Consider the following 17188-nt stretch of genomic DNA (forward strand, 5'->3'; position numbering starts at 1 on the left):
GTAACGTGTATCAGTGGGAGCTGTGCTTTGTGCCATTTGCTGGTGGGGATGAAGGCTTCCGCTGAGCCACCCACACTGTCATGGGGTCTCTGCTGTAAGCTAGATACACATCTTCAGGGGCTATTGTCCCTGACTATAGTCTGGGGCACAAGCCTAATCTGGGCAAACTAGCTCAGCAGCCACGGTATAAGCGGTAATGATGACCAAATGATCTCGGAGTGATCTCCAAAGTTCTTCAGCATCTTTAACCGTAGGTACCACCACCACCCTCGCACTTCCATCTACTCTCCCCCCAGCAACCAGTACTGTAGTCCCCACTTTACATCCAGGAAAATCACGTCACCACCCGGAAGTGACCCAAGAGGAGTTGCTGCCTTCAGTTCCTGACTCAGTCCCGACTTCAGCAGGTGGGGTCCCACCTCAGCAAGCTGGCACCCTCATTGTTCCTACACCTCTGTTTTTATGACCACCCTCCCCTGTGAGCCAGCAGCCAGTGTCTCAGAGTGGGCTCACCTGGTAAGTCCACTGGGTCACAACACTGCTCAGCCGCGAGGTCTCCCCTGAGCACCTGCAGGGCTGGGCCGTGGGGCTGCAGGTTAAAACAAGCCAGAAGTGAGTGTGGATGCAGTGCTGGGACCATCCAGGTGGCCCCTTGGGGAAAGATGGGAATGTGGGGACTGGGAGCCGCTTAGGGAGCAGGGAAGGGATGAGTTGGGGGTCTCAGAGGGTCCAGGAAAAAGAAGGAAGTAAGGAAAGAAGAAAGGGAGGATGGGAGGAACACACTGGGGAGAAAGAGAGTACATTATGGAGACATCTCCTGATGCCTCCCTCCCTCCCCTAGAGGCCCACCTCCTCTCCTTCCTTCCCCTACTCTGAGACCCTCTCCCTTCTTCCTCTTCAAATGCCCCTTTCCTCTCCTTTCCATCACCACCACCTCCAGCCATCCCTGTCCTGACTTTATCCACGTGAACTTCTTTTCTGGGTTCAGTTCAGTTGCTCAGTCATGTCCAAATCTTTGCGACTCCATGGACTGCAGTACTATCCATCACCAAGGACATCATGAAGGATATCTTTTCTGGGTACAAGGCCAGAAATCTCAAAATTTAGGTTCAGAAAGTTTAAATTCTCTGAAACATCTCAGAAATATATGCGGATCAAGTTGTATGAAAATAAAATCCACTTAGGATAAATTGTCTCTCCAATGTCCTGAAGTAACACGTCTTGGCTTCTGGATGTTTTGCCCAAGCTGTTTTGTAAACTCTCAAGTCATTCTGGTGGGAGTAGGGCACCTGGTGCCACGTCAACCAGAGTGACTATTTCATTCCTTAACTCAGGCCCCTCCTGCAGCCCAGCTCTGCCCCCACCGGCTGTGTGATCACACACATGTCCCCTAGCCTCTCTCCAACTCCATCCCTTGGATCAGTTAATGCATGTGAAGTGCCTCACACAGTGCCTGGCACATGGCACCAAGCCGCAAATGCTGGTCCCCTTCCACTTCCCTTTTTACCTAAGCAGAGTCTTCTGATGCCAGTGTGAGCCCCTCAGAGCCTCAGAGAGATCGACTAGGTTCACAAATGCTTTGGGGACCTAGGGGGATACAAGGGAAAAGATGAACATTTGCAGAGTCAGGGTCACGGCTCCATGGCCTTTCTGGAACCCTTGGTTTGAGCTTAGTTTGGGGTCCAGTTGAGCACGTTGGGCCTCTCTTTGTTAAACAGGTAGGCCCTTTGGGAGATGGTTGGTTGGGTTTGGTTCAAAGCTTTTAGCCCTGCCGCTGTGCCATCATCCCCCATGGTGGGCAGGGCGCCTCCCCACCACAGTATGGACAGGGCAGCAAGACCTGGTGATAATAGGACTGTAGCCTCTCTTCTTCTCCCAGAGCTCCCCTGGGGTTTCCAAGATATGCAGTGCTCTCACTGGTCACTTAGTGGAGCTCTGAGGGTTCTCAAGGTCCCTCCAGGCCATCATCCCCCTAGACGCAGTCAGAGCCAGTCCTCAGGAAATAGCAGGTCACCAAGAACCCAGGGGAGAACTGGCCTATATCCTTCCTCCTCTCCAGAGGTCCCTCAGGAATATCCTTTGCAAGAGTAAACAGTTCTATATCTGATCCGTTTTTCATCAAAAGGGCAAGAAGCCTGGCTCTTCCAATGCCTTCCCTTTCTCTGGGGTCTTAGACTTCTTCTTGGGAGTCTGTTTCCCCTCCCATTGGAGGCCATTTAAAGAAAACCTGAACCCCACCAACCCGCAGAAGGGCAGCTTCTCTTGGCTGCTACAGGCACCTGTGACGGAGTTCTGGGTGCCTGGGCCCACAGAGCTGGGGGAGCCTCACCTCCTGGTGCAAGTAGTCCAGCGTCCTGGTCAGCTGGTCCATGCTGCTCGTCACGTGACTTTGCTATGGAAGGAGAAATGTGCTAAATGTGGGTGGGACGAGATGCCCAGGCTCATACCGGCCTGTCTCTTGCTTTCCCCAACCACCTCCACCCACCTCGATGGGCCTGATAGTGACAAAGGCCCTGTCTAGATCCCAGTCTCCCACAGACAGGTGTAGAGTTCCCAGAGCTTCCTAGGTTGTTTTTTTTGGTTTTTTTTTTGGTCCATTCTCTGACTTCCCCGACACATCACTCACCACCAGGAAAAGTGTCATGTCAGGGAAGAGCAAGCCCAAATCAAGGCAATTAGAAAGCTGACATTTGGGACAGGAGACCAGACTTACTCCCAAAGGCTGATGGAATCACTTTGACCTGAAGAAAATCAGGTCCAGAGCGGGGACATAATTACGCTTGGATTTAAGGACACGGAAGGTCCTCCAAACTTCTCCATGGCACTCTTAGCAGACCTCCCCCTACCACATCCACCCCAAGAAAAGGACTCCTGTCACTGACTATTTAAAGACACCTCCTGCCCACCCAATTCCTCTTGTGTAATGAAAATAAGCAAATAAGAGCACTTCAAAAAAAACAGCCATGGTTTATGTTTTTGGTGTAAAAACAAAACAAAAGTAAACTTTTCAACAAGACAATCTTCTCAGCTGCCTGCAAACCTGACGTCCCCTGAGGCAAAGTGGCTCAGAGGAAGACAAAGCATGCCTTGCAGGCACTGACTCTGGAGACAGCTGTCAATCACTCAGGCTGGGACTGCGTGGAGGGCAGTCTCCCCCATCCTGTGCCTCTGCTTCAGTGCAAGGAGATCCCCTGCTAGCCAGTCCCACCCATGCTGCTGCCATCAGTTCAGTTCAGTTCAGTTCAGTTGCTCAGTCGTGTCTAACTCTTTGCGACCCCATGAATCACAGCACGCCAGGCCTCCCTGTCCATCACCAACTCCTGGAGTTCACCCAGACTCACGTCCATTGAGTCAGTGATGCCATCTAGCCATTTCATCCTCTGTCGTCCCCTTCTCCTCCTGCCCACAATCCCTCCCAGCATCAGAGTCTTTTCCAATGAGTCAACTCTTCACATGAGGTGGCCAAAGTACTGGAGTTTCAGCTTTAGCATCATTCCTTCCAAAGAAATCCCAGGGCTGATCTCCTTCAGAATGGATTGGTTGGATCTCCTTGCAGTCCAAGGGACTCTCAAGAGTCTTCTCCAACACCACACTTCAGAAGCATCAATTCTTTGGCGCTCAGCCTTCTTCACAGTCCAACTCTCACATCCATACATGACCACAGGAAAAACCAAAGCCTTGACTAGACGAACCTTTGTTGGCAAAGTAATGTCTCTGCTTTTGAATATGCTATCTAGGTTGGTCATAACTTTCCTTCCAAGGAGTAAGCGTCTTTTAATTTCATGGCTGCAGTCACCATCTGCAGTGATTTTGGAGCCCAGAAAAATAAAGTCTGACACTGTTTCCACTGTTTCCCCATCTATTTCCCATGAAGTGATGGGACTGGATGCCATGATCTTCATTTTCTGAATGTTGAGCTTTAAGCCAACTTTTTCACTCTCCACTTTCACTTTCATCAAGAAGCTTTTTAGTTCCTCTTCACTTTCTGCCATAAGGGTAGTGTCATCTGCATATCTGAGGTTATTGATATTTTTCCCGGCAATCTTGATTCCAGCTTGTGTTTCTTCCAGTCCAGCGTTTCTCATGATGTACTCTGTATATAAGTTAAATAAACAGGGTGACAATATACAGCCTTGACGTACTCCTTTTCCTATTTGGAACCAGTCTGTTGTTCCATGTCCAGTTCTAGCTGTTGCTTCCTGACCTGCATACAGGTTTCTCAAGAGGCAGATCAGGTGGTCTGGTATTCCCATCTCTTTCAGAATTTTCCACAGTTTATTGTGATCCACACAGTCAAAGGTTTTGGCATAGTCAATAAAGCAGAAGTAGATGTTTTTCTGGAACTCTCTTGCTTTTTCGATGATCCAGCGGATGTTGGCAATTTGATCTCTGGTTCCTCTGCCTTTTCTAAAACCAGCTTGAACATCTGGAATTTCACAGTTCACACATTGCTGAAGCCTGGCTTGGAGAAGTTTGAGCATTACTTTACTAGCATGTGAGATGAGTGCAATTGTGCGGTAGTTTGAGCATTCTTCGGCATTGCCTTTCTTTGGGATTGGAATGAAAACTGACCTTTTTCAGTCCTGTGGCCACTGCTGAGTTTTCCAAATTTGCTGGCATATTGAGTGCAGCATTTTCACAGCATCATCTTCCAGGATTTGAAATAGCTCAACTGGAATTCCATCACCTCCACTAGCTTTGTTCGTAGTGATGCTTTCTAAGGCCCACTTGACTTCACATTCCAGGATGTCTGGCTCTAGGTCAGTGATCACAGCATCGTGATTATCTGGGTCGTGACGATCTTTTTTGTACAGTTCTTCTGTGTATTCTTGCCATCTCTTCTCAATATCTTCTGCTTCTGTTAGGTCCATACCATTTCTGTCCTTTATCGAGCGCATCTTTGCATGAAATGTTCCCTTGGTATCTCTAATTTTCTTGAAGAGATCTCTAGTCTTTCCCATTCTGTTGTTTTCCTCTATTTCTTTGCATTTATTGCTGAAGAAGGCTTTCTTATCTCTTCTTGCTATTCTTTGGAACTCTGCATTCAGATGCTTATATCTTTCCTTTTCTCCTTTGCTTTTCGCTTCTCTTCTTTTCACAGCTATTTGTAAGGCCTCCCCAGACAGCCATTTTGCTTTTTCGCATTTCTTTTCCATGAGGATCGTCTTGATTCCTGTCTCCTGTACAATGTCACAAACCTCATTCCATAGTTCATCAGGCACTCTATCAGATCTAGGCCCTTAAATCTATTTCTCATTTCCACTGTATAATCATAAGGGATATGATTTAGGTCATACCTGAATGGTCTAGTGGTTTTCCCTACTTTCTTCAATTTAAGTCTGAATTTGGCAATAAGGAGTTCATGATCTGAGCCATAGTCAGCTGCTGCCATAGCCAGCAATAAAGCCTTCTGTCTCATTTTTTTTCTCTCCCTGAGCATGACATTCAGCATCACACTTTCTAAAGAGGCATGGGAAGTCTGTCGAGAAATGGCCTCACTTCCCCTCTGGACCATACTCAGGGCATCCCTCTTCCCTTGGGGAGTCCCTGCATGGTTCTCCTTGGACTGCAAACCCTGCTTTAGAAAATTCTTGGTCAAGGTGCCTATTCACTGCTGCAGAGTGAGCTGGGGCCCACCTAGGCTTTCCAAGTGCTGAACGGTTGCCCCTGGGGCACCAACTGTCCCTGTTCTTTAGTGGAAGACAGGATACTCCTATAAAATGTCCCTTGCCTATGATATCACATATGATAAACTTCTCCATAAGTTGAAATCAGGAAAAAGTTCATTTCTTCAAATGCATGTGTGCTAAGTCATTTCAGTTGTGTCCAACTCCTTGCAATCCTAGGGACTGTAGCCCATTAGGCTCCTCTGTCTATGGGATTCTCCAGCAAGAATACTGGAGTGGATTGCCATGAAGATCTCCAGGGGATCTTCCTGACCCAGGGATCGAACCCCACATCTCTTATGTCTCCTGCATTGGCAGGAGGGTTCTTTACCACTAGCGCCACTTGGGAAGCCCTGTTTCTTCAAATGAACTTGCATATTTCCACTGATATCTTTTGCCCCTAGAATCAGAAGAACGCTCTATTATCAAATATGTGCCTGCAACCAGACAACTTTTTCTAACAAATTATTTCCCTGGGATTCATTCCGAGAAGTAAGATAATTTAGCCAAAAGGCACAAACACTTTTAGATTTCCTGAGTCATACTGCCAGTGTGTGCCCTCCAAAATGTTGACATCCATTTCCAAAGAATAAGTGAGTGTATTTTTGAAACCAAGGGTTGTTATCCATTAGATACGTTAAACTGTAACTTGCTTAATAAATAATGAACTTTAATCTGCTTTCACTGATCAAGCTCGCTTTAATTGTTTTTACAATAACTTGTATGTCCTCCAAGCATGATGTAGCTTAAACAATGAGATGTTTGCCCAAGTTGTTTTTCAAGAATTTGGAGTCAGCTGTTCACTGGCTCGAGCTCCAACTGAATAATGGTTGAGACCTCCAAATGGGCATGTGTTGAGTGTTCCATTGATGACCTTTTGATATCAGAAGATCCTGAACTCCACCTTGAGAACAGGCCGACACAGCCTTTTTCTGAACACGCGTCCCATGAATAAGCAGGTATTAACAGCTTGGTTGCACCTGTGCAGAACTACAATTCCCTCACCTTTTTCTTCTCTCTGGTCACCTTTCTCCCACACTCCCCATGCCTCAGATCACCCTGTCTCTATCCCATAAATGTCCCGAGGTAGATGTGAGAATTGTTCTCCCACCTCCTCACTTGGCTGCCTGGTGAATAAATCCTTTCTCTCTGCAAACCTTGGTGTCCCAGGGCTGCTGTGCATGGGGCAAACAAACTGGATTCAGGAGCAAATTCTTGCAGTGTAAGTCTTCATCTTTTTCTCTTCTCCTCTCTCTTATTCTGATTTTTTTCTTACTCCCTACATTTAGACTTTAACTGGAGAGCAGTAAGTAAGAGTCCAGACCCTAAAATCATCCCTGTGTCACTGCTCTGAGCCAGGTCACCAGCTGCCTCTGAAGCACCTACCTCTGAATAGCTGGACGCACCACAGCAGGCCTGAGGCAGCACTGTCACCATCTAATGAGTGACTCCTCATCATCTTCCTCTTACAACTCTGGTCTTAAGAGCCCCCTAAAAAGCAAATGTGGACCCAGGCCCTTGTCTATTCCCCATGAAAGGAGCCCCAAGGCCTCTTATAGGAGGAAAATTCCAGGCCCTAAGTAGGATAGGAACATATGTTTACAATTTCTCCTTAACAGTAAAATACCTTTATTTCATATGAACTATTTTAGGGAACCTGATGTATGTATGTTGCCAGTAAAGGTAGAACTGCTTTGATGTCAGGTGGAAGCCAGAGCCCACAGTCTCAGAGTACCTCCTGCAACTCCTGAGACTGCAGAACAACCCCTCATGGAGAGGCCACTGGGGATGCAAACTGCTGGGTAAGAGCTTCTCAGATGGTGGTTCTGGGTCAGCTGTGGCCAGAGGCACCACCAGGAAGACTAGGATGTGAGGGGTGGGTCTGTGCTGCAGAAGGAAGACTGGAGGAATGAAGGGAGGAAGCAGCCAACCCAGGCGAAGGAGGCTGAGAGCCAGGCCTATGAGCCACGAGGTCCTTTGGGGGGCAATGGCAGTGGAGGTGGGATTTATTCTAGGCTCAAAAGCCTTGGTGGTCTTGGTGCAAAACACAAATCAAGATAGAAGAAAAAATGCAACGAAGTGGGAATTTAAGTGAATGCTAGTAAACATTGCTGCAGTGAGCTCACTTTACAGAGATTAAGTCATTGGTGTGTAGCCATTTAGAAACCAGAGGTGAGGCACGATTACTTTTGTCGTACGTTTACAGCCAATTAAAAGTGTGAGGTTCTAAGTGTGAACAAACTTAATCCATATGTATCAACACGACTAGATCTTGAGGGAATTTCACACATTGACAAAAAAGAGTCATTAGGTTGGTAACAGTGTTGGGAAGGTTGTAGAGAATGGGTGCGCTCAGACATTGGTGAGAATACGTGATATTGTGATTTATAATACAGAGTATATATTTGGTCTTTGTCCCTTTTTATGGCACAGAGTTTATAAACCATTGGAATTTCCTAAGTGATGAGAGCATAAAAGTGTGTTTTGCTATGCTAATGAGGTGACTTTTGGACTACACCTAAGGACAGGAGCTGGTTGCCAGGAGAATCGACCCTGTGGCTACAGAGTTGGAACTTAAGTTTCCTCCCCCACCCAACCCCCTACATGGGGCTGAAAGTTGAATCAACTGCCATTGGTCAATGACTTAGTCAATCATCATATTATATAATGAAGCCTCCATAAAAGCCCAAAAAGATAGGTTCAGAGACCTTCCCGGTTGGTGACCACCTGGATGTGCTGGGAGAGTGGCCCAGCTGGAGAGGGCATGGAGGGTCCTGGCTCTTTCCCCATACCTTGCCCAGTGTATCTCTTCCATCTGGCTGATCCTGAGTTATGTCCTTTTATAATAAACCAATTACCCAATAAGCAAAATGTTTCCCTGGATTCTGAGAGCCACTCAAGAAAACTAACTGAACTCAAGGAGGGGCTTGCCAACTTGGACTTGAGACTGGCATCTGAAATGTCGGGTGGGGGGCAGTCTTGGAGGACTGGGCCCTTAGCCTGTGGGATCTGATGCTATCTCTAGGTAGATCGTGTCAGAATTGAGTTGAATTGTAGGACATCCCGCTGGTATCTGAGAACTGCTTATTGGTATGGAAAACCCCCTTACATGCTGGCATTGGTCCCAAGATATTAGACTATAAATGGGTTTGGCTCCTTTGGAGGGCAATTAGGTAGTCCTTTAAGATTTCAAGCGTATGTATCTGATGACCAGCAATTCTCTGTTTAAGAATCTACTCAAGGCACTTCTCTTAAAACTGCCTTGATCATGACCCATGGTGTGAGGTATATTTCACATCACAGCCCAGTACATACATATCTATATATAAATGAAACAAAAATAATCACAAGCCAATAAACTCTACATGCAATAAACTCTAGTATTTTATAGTTGATTCTATTCTATTTTTTATAATTTTTGGTTATAATCTTTTAAACTGATTTTTGACCTATTAATATACTTCAATCTACAATTCAAAATATAATTACACTATAATTGAATACAATGAAATATAATCACTGTATTTAGAAAAACATTATGTTCAAGTAAATGAACAAGATTGTTTACAATAGTGAAAAACTAGAAACACCTAAATGGTCACCAATATAGAAATAGCAAAATAAAATCTGGTAAACATGCACTAGGGATATTGTTTAGCAATTAAAGGAATAAATTTAATCTATAAGTATCATAATGACTAGGTCTCAAAAATATTTAGTGAAAAAAATTATTCAATAGTAGATACAATATAACACTATTTATATTAAACCTCTCTCATATACACACGCATAAAGGAATACTAGGGATTACAGATGTGCAAAATACTTGGGAGAAAAAAGTGAGAGGATCAGAGGTGCTGGCTAAAGAATATTTTAGCTTTAACTGTAATGCTTCATTTTTAAAAGGAGAAAGCATCTGTGCACTACTTGTGTAGTTAGAAATTAAAAAAGTAAATAATACATAAATGGACACAGGAATATATTGTGTACATATTTAAGAATCAATGTAATGTATTGAAGGAATAAATACATGAAATAATGCAAGAATCCATGCAGCAATGCTTGAACCTGAGATAAAATGTATGGAAGAAATCATGAATGAGTGTAAGTGTTAATGAATACATTCAAATATTTAAAAAGTCAAATGCTAGCATGAACAACTCATCATAAATACCATAATATATGCCTGCATGTAAGAAGAAAGAGTGAAGTTATGCATGAATAGATAACTGATGGATGGATGAATGGATGCATGAGTGGATATACAGAGGAATACAGCAATGCCTAATTGCTTGTTTGAGCATTCAATGCATGAATGTGTAAATTCATGAGTACATGCTGGTTTGCGTGATGGCCTAAGTGGAGGGTGCCAAGAATAAACAGATAATGTAAATTTCACTTGCCATGGGAGAAGACAGAAGCGAAGTAGAACAAGATTCAAGATCTGCATGCCCAGCATCACTAAAGGAAGTGGAGTTTTGACGGTAGGCTGGGATTCGTGGAGCATTTGGAAGAAGGCACGAGTATGTGTTTGGGAGAGGGGCACAGAAAATAAGAGGACAGCACCCAAGAAACTTCACCCTTGCTTGTGCCAGGGCCTGGTGGAGGCCCTGGAAGGTGGCTGAAAGGACAGCGGGCAGGCACTTGAACTGTCGTGAGTGGTGGGGCCATCCTGGAGGCAAGCAGGCTCCTGAAGAATCATCTGTGTGCCGTTAATGTCACCATAGCTAACCCTTTCACCTTCAACTGATCCTAACCTAGACACTCTTCAATAAAGATGTAAGTCACAGTCAGTCACCTACATAAAATATTTTAAAAGTCACATATTTCATGTCCCATTCCTGGGAATGCCAAAGAGCCTTGACAATATAGTCAACCTATATGAACAACTCGACAACTTTCCTTTAAAACTGGAGGTCACAGTAAACTAGTTAAGAGGCAATGCCCAAAGTACAGATCCCACTTTAACTCCTGATGTCAGCATTTAAATAAAACTGGAGCTACAAGAGGCAAAATGCTCTTGTATCAGAAAGTGAATTTTCCTCAGTTGTAGAATGATCAACTCAGTTTATCTATATTATGGTTTCCTTTTCCTGATAGGATGGTAAGTTAAAAATTCCCCCATAGCTCAGTGGTAAAGAATCCTCTTGCAATGCAGGAGTTGTGGTTTTGATCCCTGGATTGGAAAGATTCCCTGGAGGAGTACATGGCAACCACTCCAGTATTCTTACCTGGAGAATCCCCACGGACAGAGGAGCTTGGTGGCCACAGTCCATGGGGTTGCAAAGAGTCGGACACAACTGAGTGACTAAGCATGCATATATGCATGTCCTTCAATATGGTTCCTTGACCCTTAGATATCTGTCCGTCTGTCTACCTGCCTGCCCTAACTTGGAAATATGTGCCATCAGGCCCAGCCTGCCAGGTGCAGGTCAGTCAGGTTTAGTTCATTCACTCGGCACCCACCCCAGCATCTGCAATCCCTCTGCCTCCCGCCTGCGGTTTACCTGTTGGGTGGAGGAACACAGGTGACACTGGCTAGCATTACTGAAGAACACGTTGATGAGCTTCCAATCATTTTGAAAGTCAAGTTGCTGTAAAAAAGAAATAAAGGATGATAGCATGAAAAAGAGATGGCAGGGAATCCTGGTGCCAAAAGAGCTTCTTTCTTTGCATGTCTTTTGATTTCATACAACCCCTCCCAAAACCATATGTATGGGTTTTTTCAAAAGGAGACATATAGTGTAGGCATTTAAAGCTGTACAACTTTAGAATCTACTAGATCAGAATCCCCAAGATCCGTGGCTCAGACGGTAAAGAATCTGCCTGCAATGCGGGAGACCCGGGTTCAATCCCTGCTCTAGAAGGCAATATGGAAAAATTCATCAAAACTTTTTTAAGAGGCTTACCATTAGATCCAACAATCCATTTCCAAAAATGAGTCTTAAGGAAATGGATGTGTGAAAGACTTAGCTACAATGATGAAGCCTTGTCATAAGAGTCAAAAGTTGGAAACAATATAAATGTCTAAAACAGAGGATTGCTGTGTAAAGTATGGAATGCTCATGACATGAAATACCATGCGACTGTTCAAACAGTGCTGGAAAGCATATTGCCATCAGCAGAAATATGATATCAAGAAAAGCAGACTGTAAAAAGTATATACATCAAGTAACGGCTATTTTATAAAATGTATACAAACGTATGTGCTTGGAAAAATTATGCAAGGGAATGTACACCGTCAACAGTAATTATCTCTAGACATCAGGTTTAAGGATGCTTTGGGATGGTTTCAGTATTCTTTTGTTTATCTGTGTTTTCTGATCTTCTCTAATGAACATGTGTTACTTGTGGAACAAAAAAACAAACTTCTGTTTTGTAAGAGGCAGCATGGTGCTCTGGAGGAGCATTAGATGTGAATCAGGCACTTTTGATTTTAGCTCTAACTAACTGGCTGTGAACTCAAACAGGTCATAAGACTTTCTGGGGCTTCAGTTTCCTCATCTGTAAAATGACAGGATTTGATTCAAGACCTCTAGCCATTCTCCAGAATGTTATGATCATTCCAGAAATTTGAGAAGTCTGTAGTTTGGAAGAAGCCACTCTTTATAGCACTGCTCCTATATTTGCCCCTCTCCTTGTATATATTGGGATGACCTGGCTTGAACACCCTGACTCTTTAATGAATGCATGGCTGGCTGAGACAGTGGCTTCCCTTGGTTCCAGTGGTTCAGGCTAAGTCCCTCATTAAAAGCTAGCTTGGTAGCAGATCTTGCCTGGATTTGATACTTGTCCATAAGGAGAGCACAAAAGATTAGAGGCGGCTTATTACAAACTCATATATGAGCTTCTGAGTAAAGGGTGTCTACACTGCTAGGAGTGTGGGGACTAGGGCCCCAGGATGCATGTGACAGAAGCCTCCACCCAAGAACTAGAATGGGTGTGATGATTAATAATGACAGGAACAGTCTCTTTAACGACAATGACAGCTGTGGGCTGGCACTGGGCACTGCCTCTGTGCTAGGCGCACCCAGCACCTCACTGAATCCACCCCAAGCCCTGCGCTGCAGGCCCTCGTATTATTCTCATTTCATAAATGGGAAAACTGAGGCTTAGAGAGGTTAAGTGCCTTACCCAGCATCACACAGCTAATAGGTGGAAATTCAGGATTCACCCTCCAACAGGTGTCCCTCTAGAACCCTAGATTTCAACCACCTCACTGAGCAAGAAGTTATTTAGCTCATCTGCTGACTTCGACAGGACCAAACTGGGGATATGAGAAGAGGTCCTGTGTTCTACTGGCCTCCAGAGGGTACCAGGGGCAGGGGTGTTCTTGGAGGGCCCAGGCCACACTGGTTGCCAAGCTCAGGGCATGATGGCTGCAGGGCCTTGGTTGCCTGGTGTCTTTGGTCTGATGGCCTCCCAGCAGATAGAACAGCCCCCAGCAGAGTCGGATGGATTCTTACCTTGTTCTCTTTCATGTTCCTCACCAGGTCTTTGGCCTGAATCCACAAATCTCTGCACAGAGGGAAGGGAGCCAAGAGAATAGTCAGTTAAACACAACTTTGTCAGGGGCTGAAAGCTTGCCGCCTGCCCCAGCCTACGCACAAGGCTCTGAGCAGGAGGCTGCATTGCACCCCTCCTGAGTCCTGGAAGGCAGACACTGACCTGATTTTTTTATTAGGCCCAACAACAGACTAAAGTCAGCACAGGAGACACATTTCGGCTTTGACTTAACACAGATCTCTCTTTTAAAGCCTCTTTGACTCTTCCAGCACCACCACCCTCCCCCCCAACCCCACTCGCCATCAAATCCTCCCATCTAGATGCCAAGGACGACAGAGAGCCAGAAAAAGAACTTACTCAGCAGCATCATGGTGTACCACTTCCGTCCCAAGAGTGCATATGGGCTTCAGAACAGATGGGCTGAAGTATCTGATGACATCTGAAAGGACTAAAGAGAGAGCTGGTTTGAGGCTGTGTTCCCGGCAGCCAATGGTCACCTGTAAAGACTGACCCACTCTGGTGAGGTGCCAAGGTCACTGCCCCTGCCCCAAAGCATGACCTGCCTTGGGCTGTGAGGTCCACCTTGTAGCAGGCCCTTAGAAGTGAACAGAGTTGAGAAAAAGGAGCATCCATCGGGTGCCAGGCCAGCCAAGTGCTAAGCCCTGAGGTGTGTGTGTGTGAAGGGAAACCGAGGCTGGGGGAGGCTACACCAGCTACCCGAGGTGGCTGGGATCTGAGCCTGAGCACTCAGATCCCACAGTTCTTCACTGTCCTGCACTGTGTACTTGTTAGGGAAAGTGTGCTGGGATGGGGGACTCGGCAGGCTGCCTCCCTGTCCTCCCTCCTCCTGAGAGTGACAGCAGAGCGGGAAAGCTCCGGGGAGCACACAGAAGATGCGTCCCAGAGCTGACAGCCAGAGGACCGCTAAAAATAGTGCTGTCAGGAGCAGTTAGGCTGTGTCTGCTCCAGAGAGAGGAGAGGGCAGACGGGAGAGTGTCACGGCAGCGAAGTGGTGTCCCCCTCCCTGGCCCCTCTTTCTACCGCCCCCATCCACAAGTGCCTGGGGCTTTTTGGAGCAGAATCCAAAAGACAGCTTTAGAGGGGCTGCTTTTGAAGGAAGCTGACACTGTGCAGGTAGCAGAGAGAGAAGGGGCAGGAGAGCGGGAGTTGTCCACTGGGCTTTGTCTGCTTGGGCAGCCCTCTCAGTCACCTGGGGCCACAACTTCTTCATCCTCAACCCAAACTCATGAGCCTCCTTTATGGTGCCCTGACCGGCCTGCGGACGGAGCCCACCCCCCACGCGTGGTGGGAACCCAGAGCTGAAGGTGACAGGGTCAGTGTGGGTGTGTCTGTGTGAGAGTGTGCATGTGTGAGTGGATGGGGGATGGGGCACTTTCTCTTCCGCACATCAGGAGGGTCTTTGAGGATGAATGACAAAACAGCCTGCTGTGACATATTTGAAAGTGAACGGCTCTCCAGGTTATTGAGTGAGTGAAAGTCGTTCAGTAGTGTCTGACTCTCTGTGACCCCATAGACTACACAGTCCATGGAATTCTCCAGGCCAGAATACTGGAGTGGGTAGCCATTCCCTTCTCCAGGGTATCTTCCCAACCCAGGGATGGAACCCAGGTCTCCCGCATTGCAGGTGGATTCTTTACCAGCTGAGCCACCAGGGAAGACCAAATTAAGGGTGTTTGTAAAACACTGCTTCTTTGTGATCAAACATGGCCTTGGGTCTTTTCACACCAATCTGCCCGTTATTTTATTCTAGGGCTGCTGGCACCTGCTCTGTCTTGGTTACCCCTCTCTGGAGTCAGAACAAAGGATGCGGGCTGTGGGGCTGGGCCACCTGGGTTCCTAGGGACTCTGCCACATACTGACCGTGTAACTTTGGGAAGGTCTGTTTACCTCCCTGAGACTCAGTTTTCCCCTCTGCACAATGGCTGTGGTGTGTGAGAGGACACAGCTAGACTGGAAGGGCTCTAAGGTTCTGGGGTTGAAGGACAGATGGGCTGAGCTCGGGCCTCCATGCCCCTGTAGCACTTTCTTCTGGAAGACCAGTTGCTCCTCTGTGGGCTTGACTACCCAATATTGCCCCCTCCCTGGCCCATCCCTCTTAGTTAGACTGGCTTCACTGCCAGCTCCAGGTGAGTCCTGTCCCTAAGGGCACGCAGGTGCACCTGCCCTCACCGCCCTGCCTTCTGCTGCTCCTCTGGCCAGTGGGGCTCCTGGCCATGCTGTACTTAATGGGGGGCTAGCAGGATTTGTTACCAGGTTGTGCAGGGACCCCCAAAATGGAGACAGACTGAGAAATCAGGTAAAGCCATAGCTGTGCTTACGGTTTCAGGATCTAAACTACATCCCATCTTCCTAGACTCCCCCAAATACACCACTTCGTTTCTATTTTCCTACCAGTTAAAGGTAAATAGGGCCAAACCTAGCCTGAGCTGAGACAGTCACCAAGTCACAGGGGCCTGCTCCTTCTGAACCCTTGACCCTTTGCAAGAGGACCCCTCCACCGCTTTGGCCACCAATGTCCCCTCACCTGTCAATCAGATCCTGGAGGGCTGGACACCAGGCCTCTGCCTCCCCTGATGGATGGCAAGGGCAGATGGCAGGACCAGTGTCTTATTTATCCCTCACTCTGCAGGGAGCCTCATAATTCCCAGGTCCTTGGTGACATTTATGGGCTGAACTGACAGGGCACCAGTTACCTCACTTGTTATTATGCTCTGCTCGAGTGTCAGCTCAGGAGAGCATTTGCATTGCCACCCGAGTCTTTTCACTCTAATTATGGAGTGAAAAGTGGTATTCTTGCTCTTGGCTTCTGAACACCAGCCATAGATGACTATCCACCAGGCTAATTCAGCTGGCATTAAGGCACTCAGGGGTTTCAGGATGACTTAATCGAGTTGCAAGGAACCTCTGATATTAAGGAAAAAAAAAAAAGAAACATGCTACATATAACATATTCCTAAGAACATTCATATATAAAAGGCCAAAATGTTAATGGACTTCCCTGGTGGCTCAGACAGTAAAGCATCTGTCTACGATGCGGAAGATCTGGGTTACTGATTATCTGACTCCTTGCAACTCCATGGACTGTAGATGCCAGGCCCCTCTGTCCATGGAATTGTCCAGGTAAGAATATTGGAGTAGGTTGCCATTTCCTCCTCCAGGGGATCTTCCTGACCCAGGGATCAAACCCAGATCTCCTGTATTGCAGGCAGATTCTTTACCATCTGAGCCACCAGGGAACCCCAATGATTATCTCTAGATGGAGGGATTATGGTTAGTTTTCATTCTTCTCATTTCACTTTGCTGAAGCCAATTGATATATCTATTTTGTAAGTAAGGGGAGTTACTACAAAATGAAATGAACTGATAATTGGAGCTGGGTCTTCTCCTGGGTGTGGTGGTGGGGGCAGTGAATGGTGGACAGTTTCCAGACAAAGTGCCGTAAGTCCCGCCTTGGGGTCCTGAGGGAGAAGCCGCCTCGGGATTTGGGCCCAGGCACCCCGACCCCTCTCCTACATCCCTTAACCTTAACCCCGTGTCTCTTGGAGTCTTCTCACTCAGGGACCCTCGGACACATCTCTCACGCCTTCAAGGGACGTGACTCTTCACACTCTGGCTCCCTCTCTGTCCTCTCAGAATGCCTCCCCTTTCCTCAGGCCCTGCCACAATGTGGCCAGTAGGGCACATCCTCTTCTTTGACCAAAGGGCTGCTGTGTTGGGAGGGACAGGGACAATCTGGATTCCGGCCATGAAAACACCGAACTCACCAGTCACCACTCCCATGCACGCTTGCGGCTCCTGCTTTTCAGTCCTGCAAGTAGAACAAACATACAAATGTCAGCTTGAGTTTGTCGCCTAGCAATGCTTGCCCTCAACTGCTGTGGTCTCTTTCACCACAGGCTTCGGCTTAGCATTGCTCTGATTCTGGATTTATCCTTCCTGGAGACAGAGGCACACCTCAGAGGCCAATGGAGCTGCCAAAATAGGGTGAGCAGCTC

The 17188-nt window shown here is 46.8% G+C and overlaps 1 protein-coding gene across 1 annotated transcript in view; it reads right to left on the reverse strand.

Moving 5' to 3' along the window:
- Positions 1-17188, reverse strand: part of PLB1 (phospholipase B1) — a 157774-nt gene that overhangs the window by 80513 nt on the left and 60073 nt on the right. The window contains exons 7-13 of the mRNA XM_061432953.1: positions 16958-17001; positions 13530-13620; positions 13133-13184; positions 11174-11260; positions 2330-2392; positions 1508-1587; positions 514-589 (exon numbers count right to left, since the gene is read on the reverse strand). Coding sequence (XP_061288937.1) covers positions 514-589; positions 1508-1587; positions 2330-2392; positions 11174-11260; positions 13133-13184; positions 13530-13620; positions 16958-17001 — 493 coding nt within the window. The remainder of the gene's footprint in view (positions 1-513; positions 590-1507; positions 1588-2329; positions 2393-11173; positions 11261-13132; positions 13185-13529; positions 13621-16957; positions 17002-17188) is intronic.

Source organism: Bos javanicus, chromosome 11 (genome assembly GCF_032452875.1).
Source record: "Bos javanicus breed banteng chromosome 11, ARS-OSU_banteng_1.0, whole genome shotgun sequence".
NCBI lineage: Eukaryota > Metazoa > Chordata > Mammalia > Artiodactyla > Bovidae > Bos > Bos javanicus.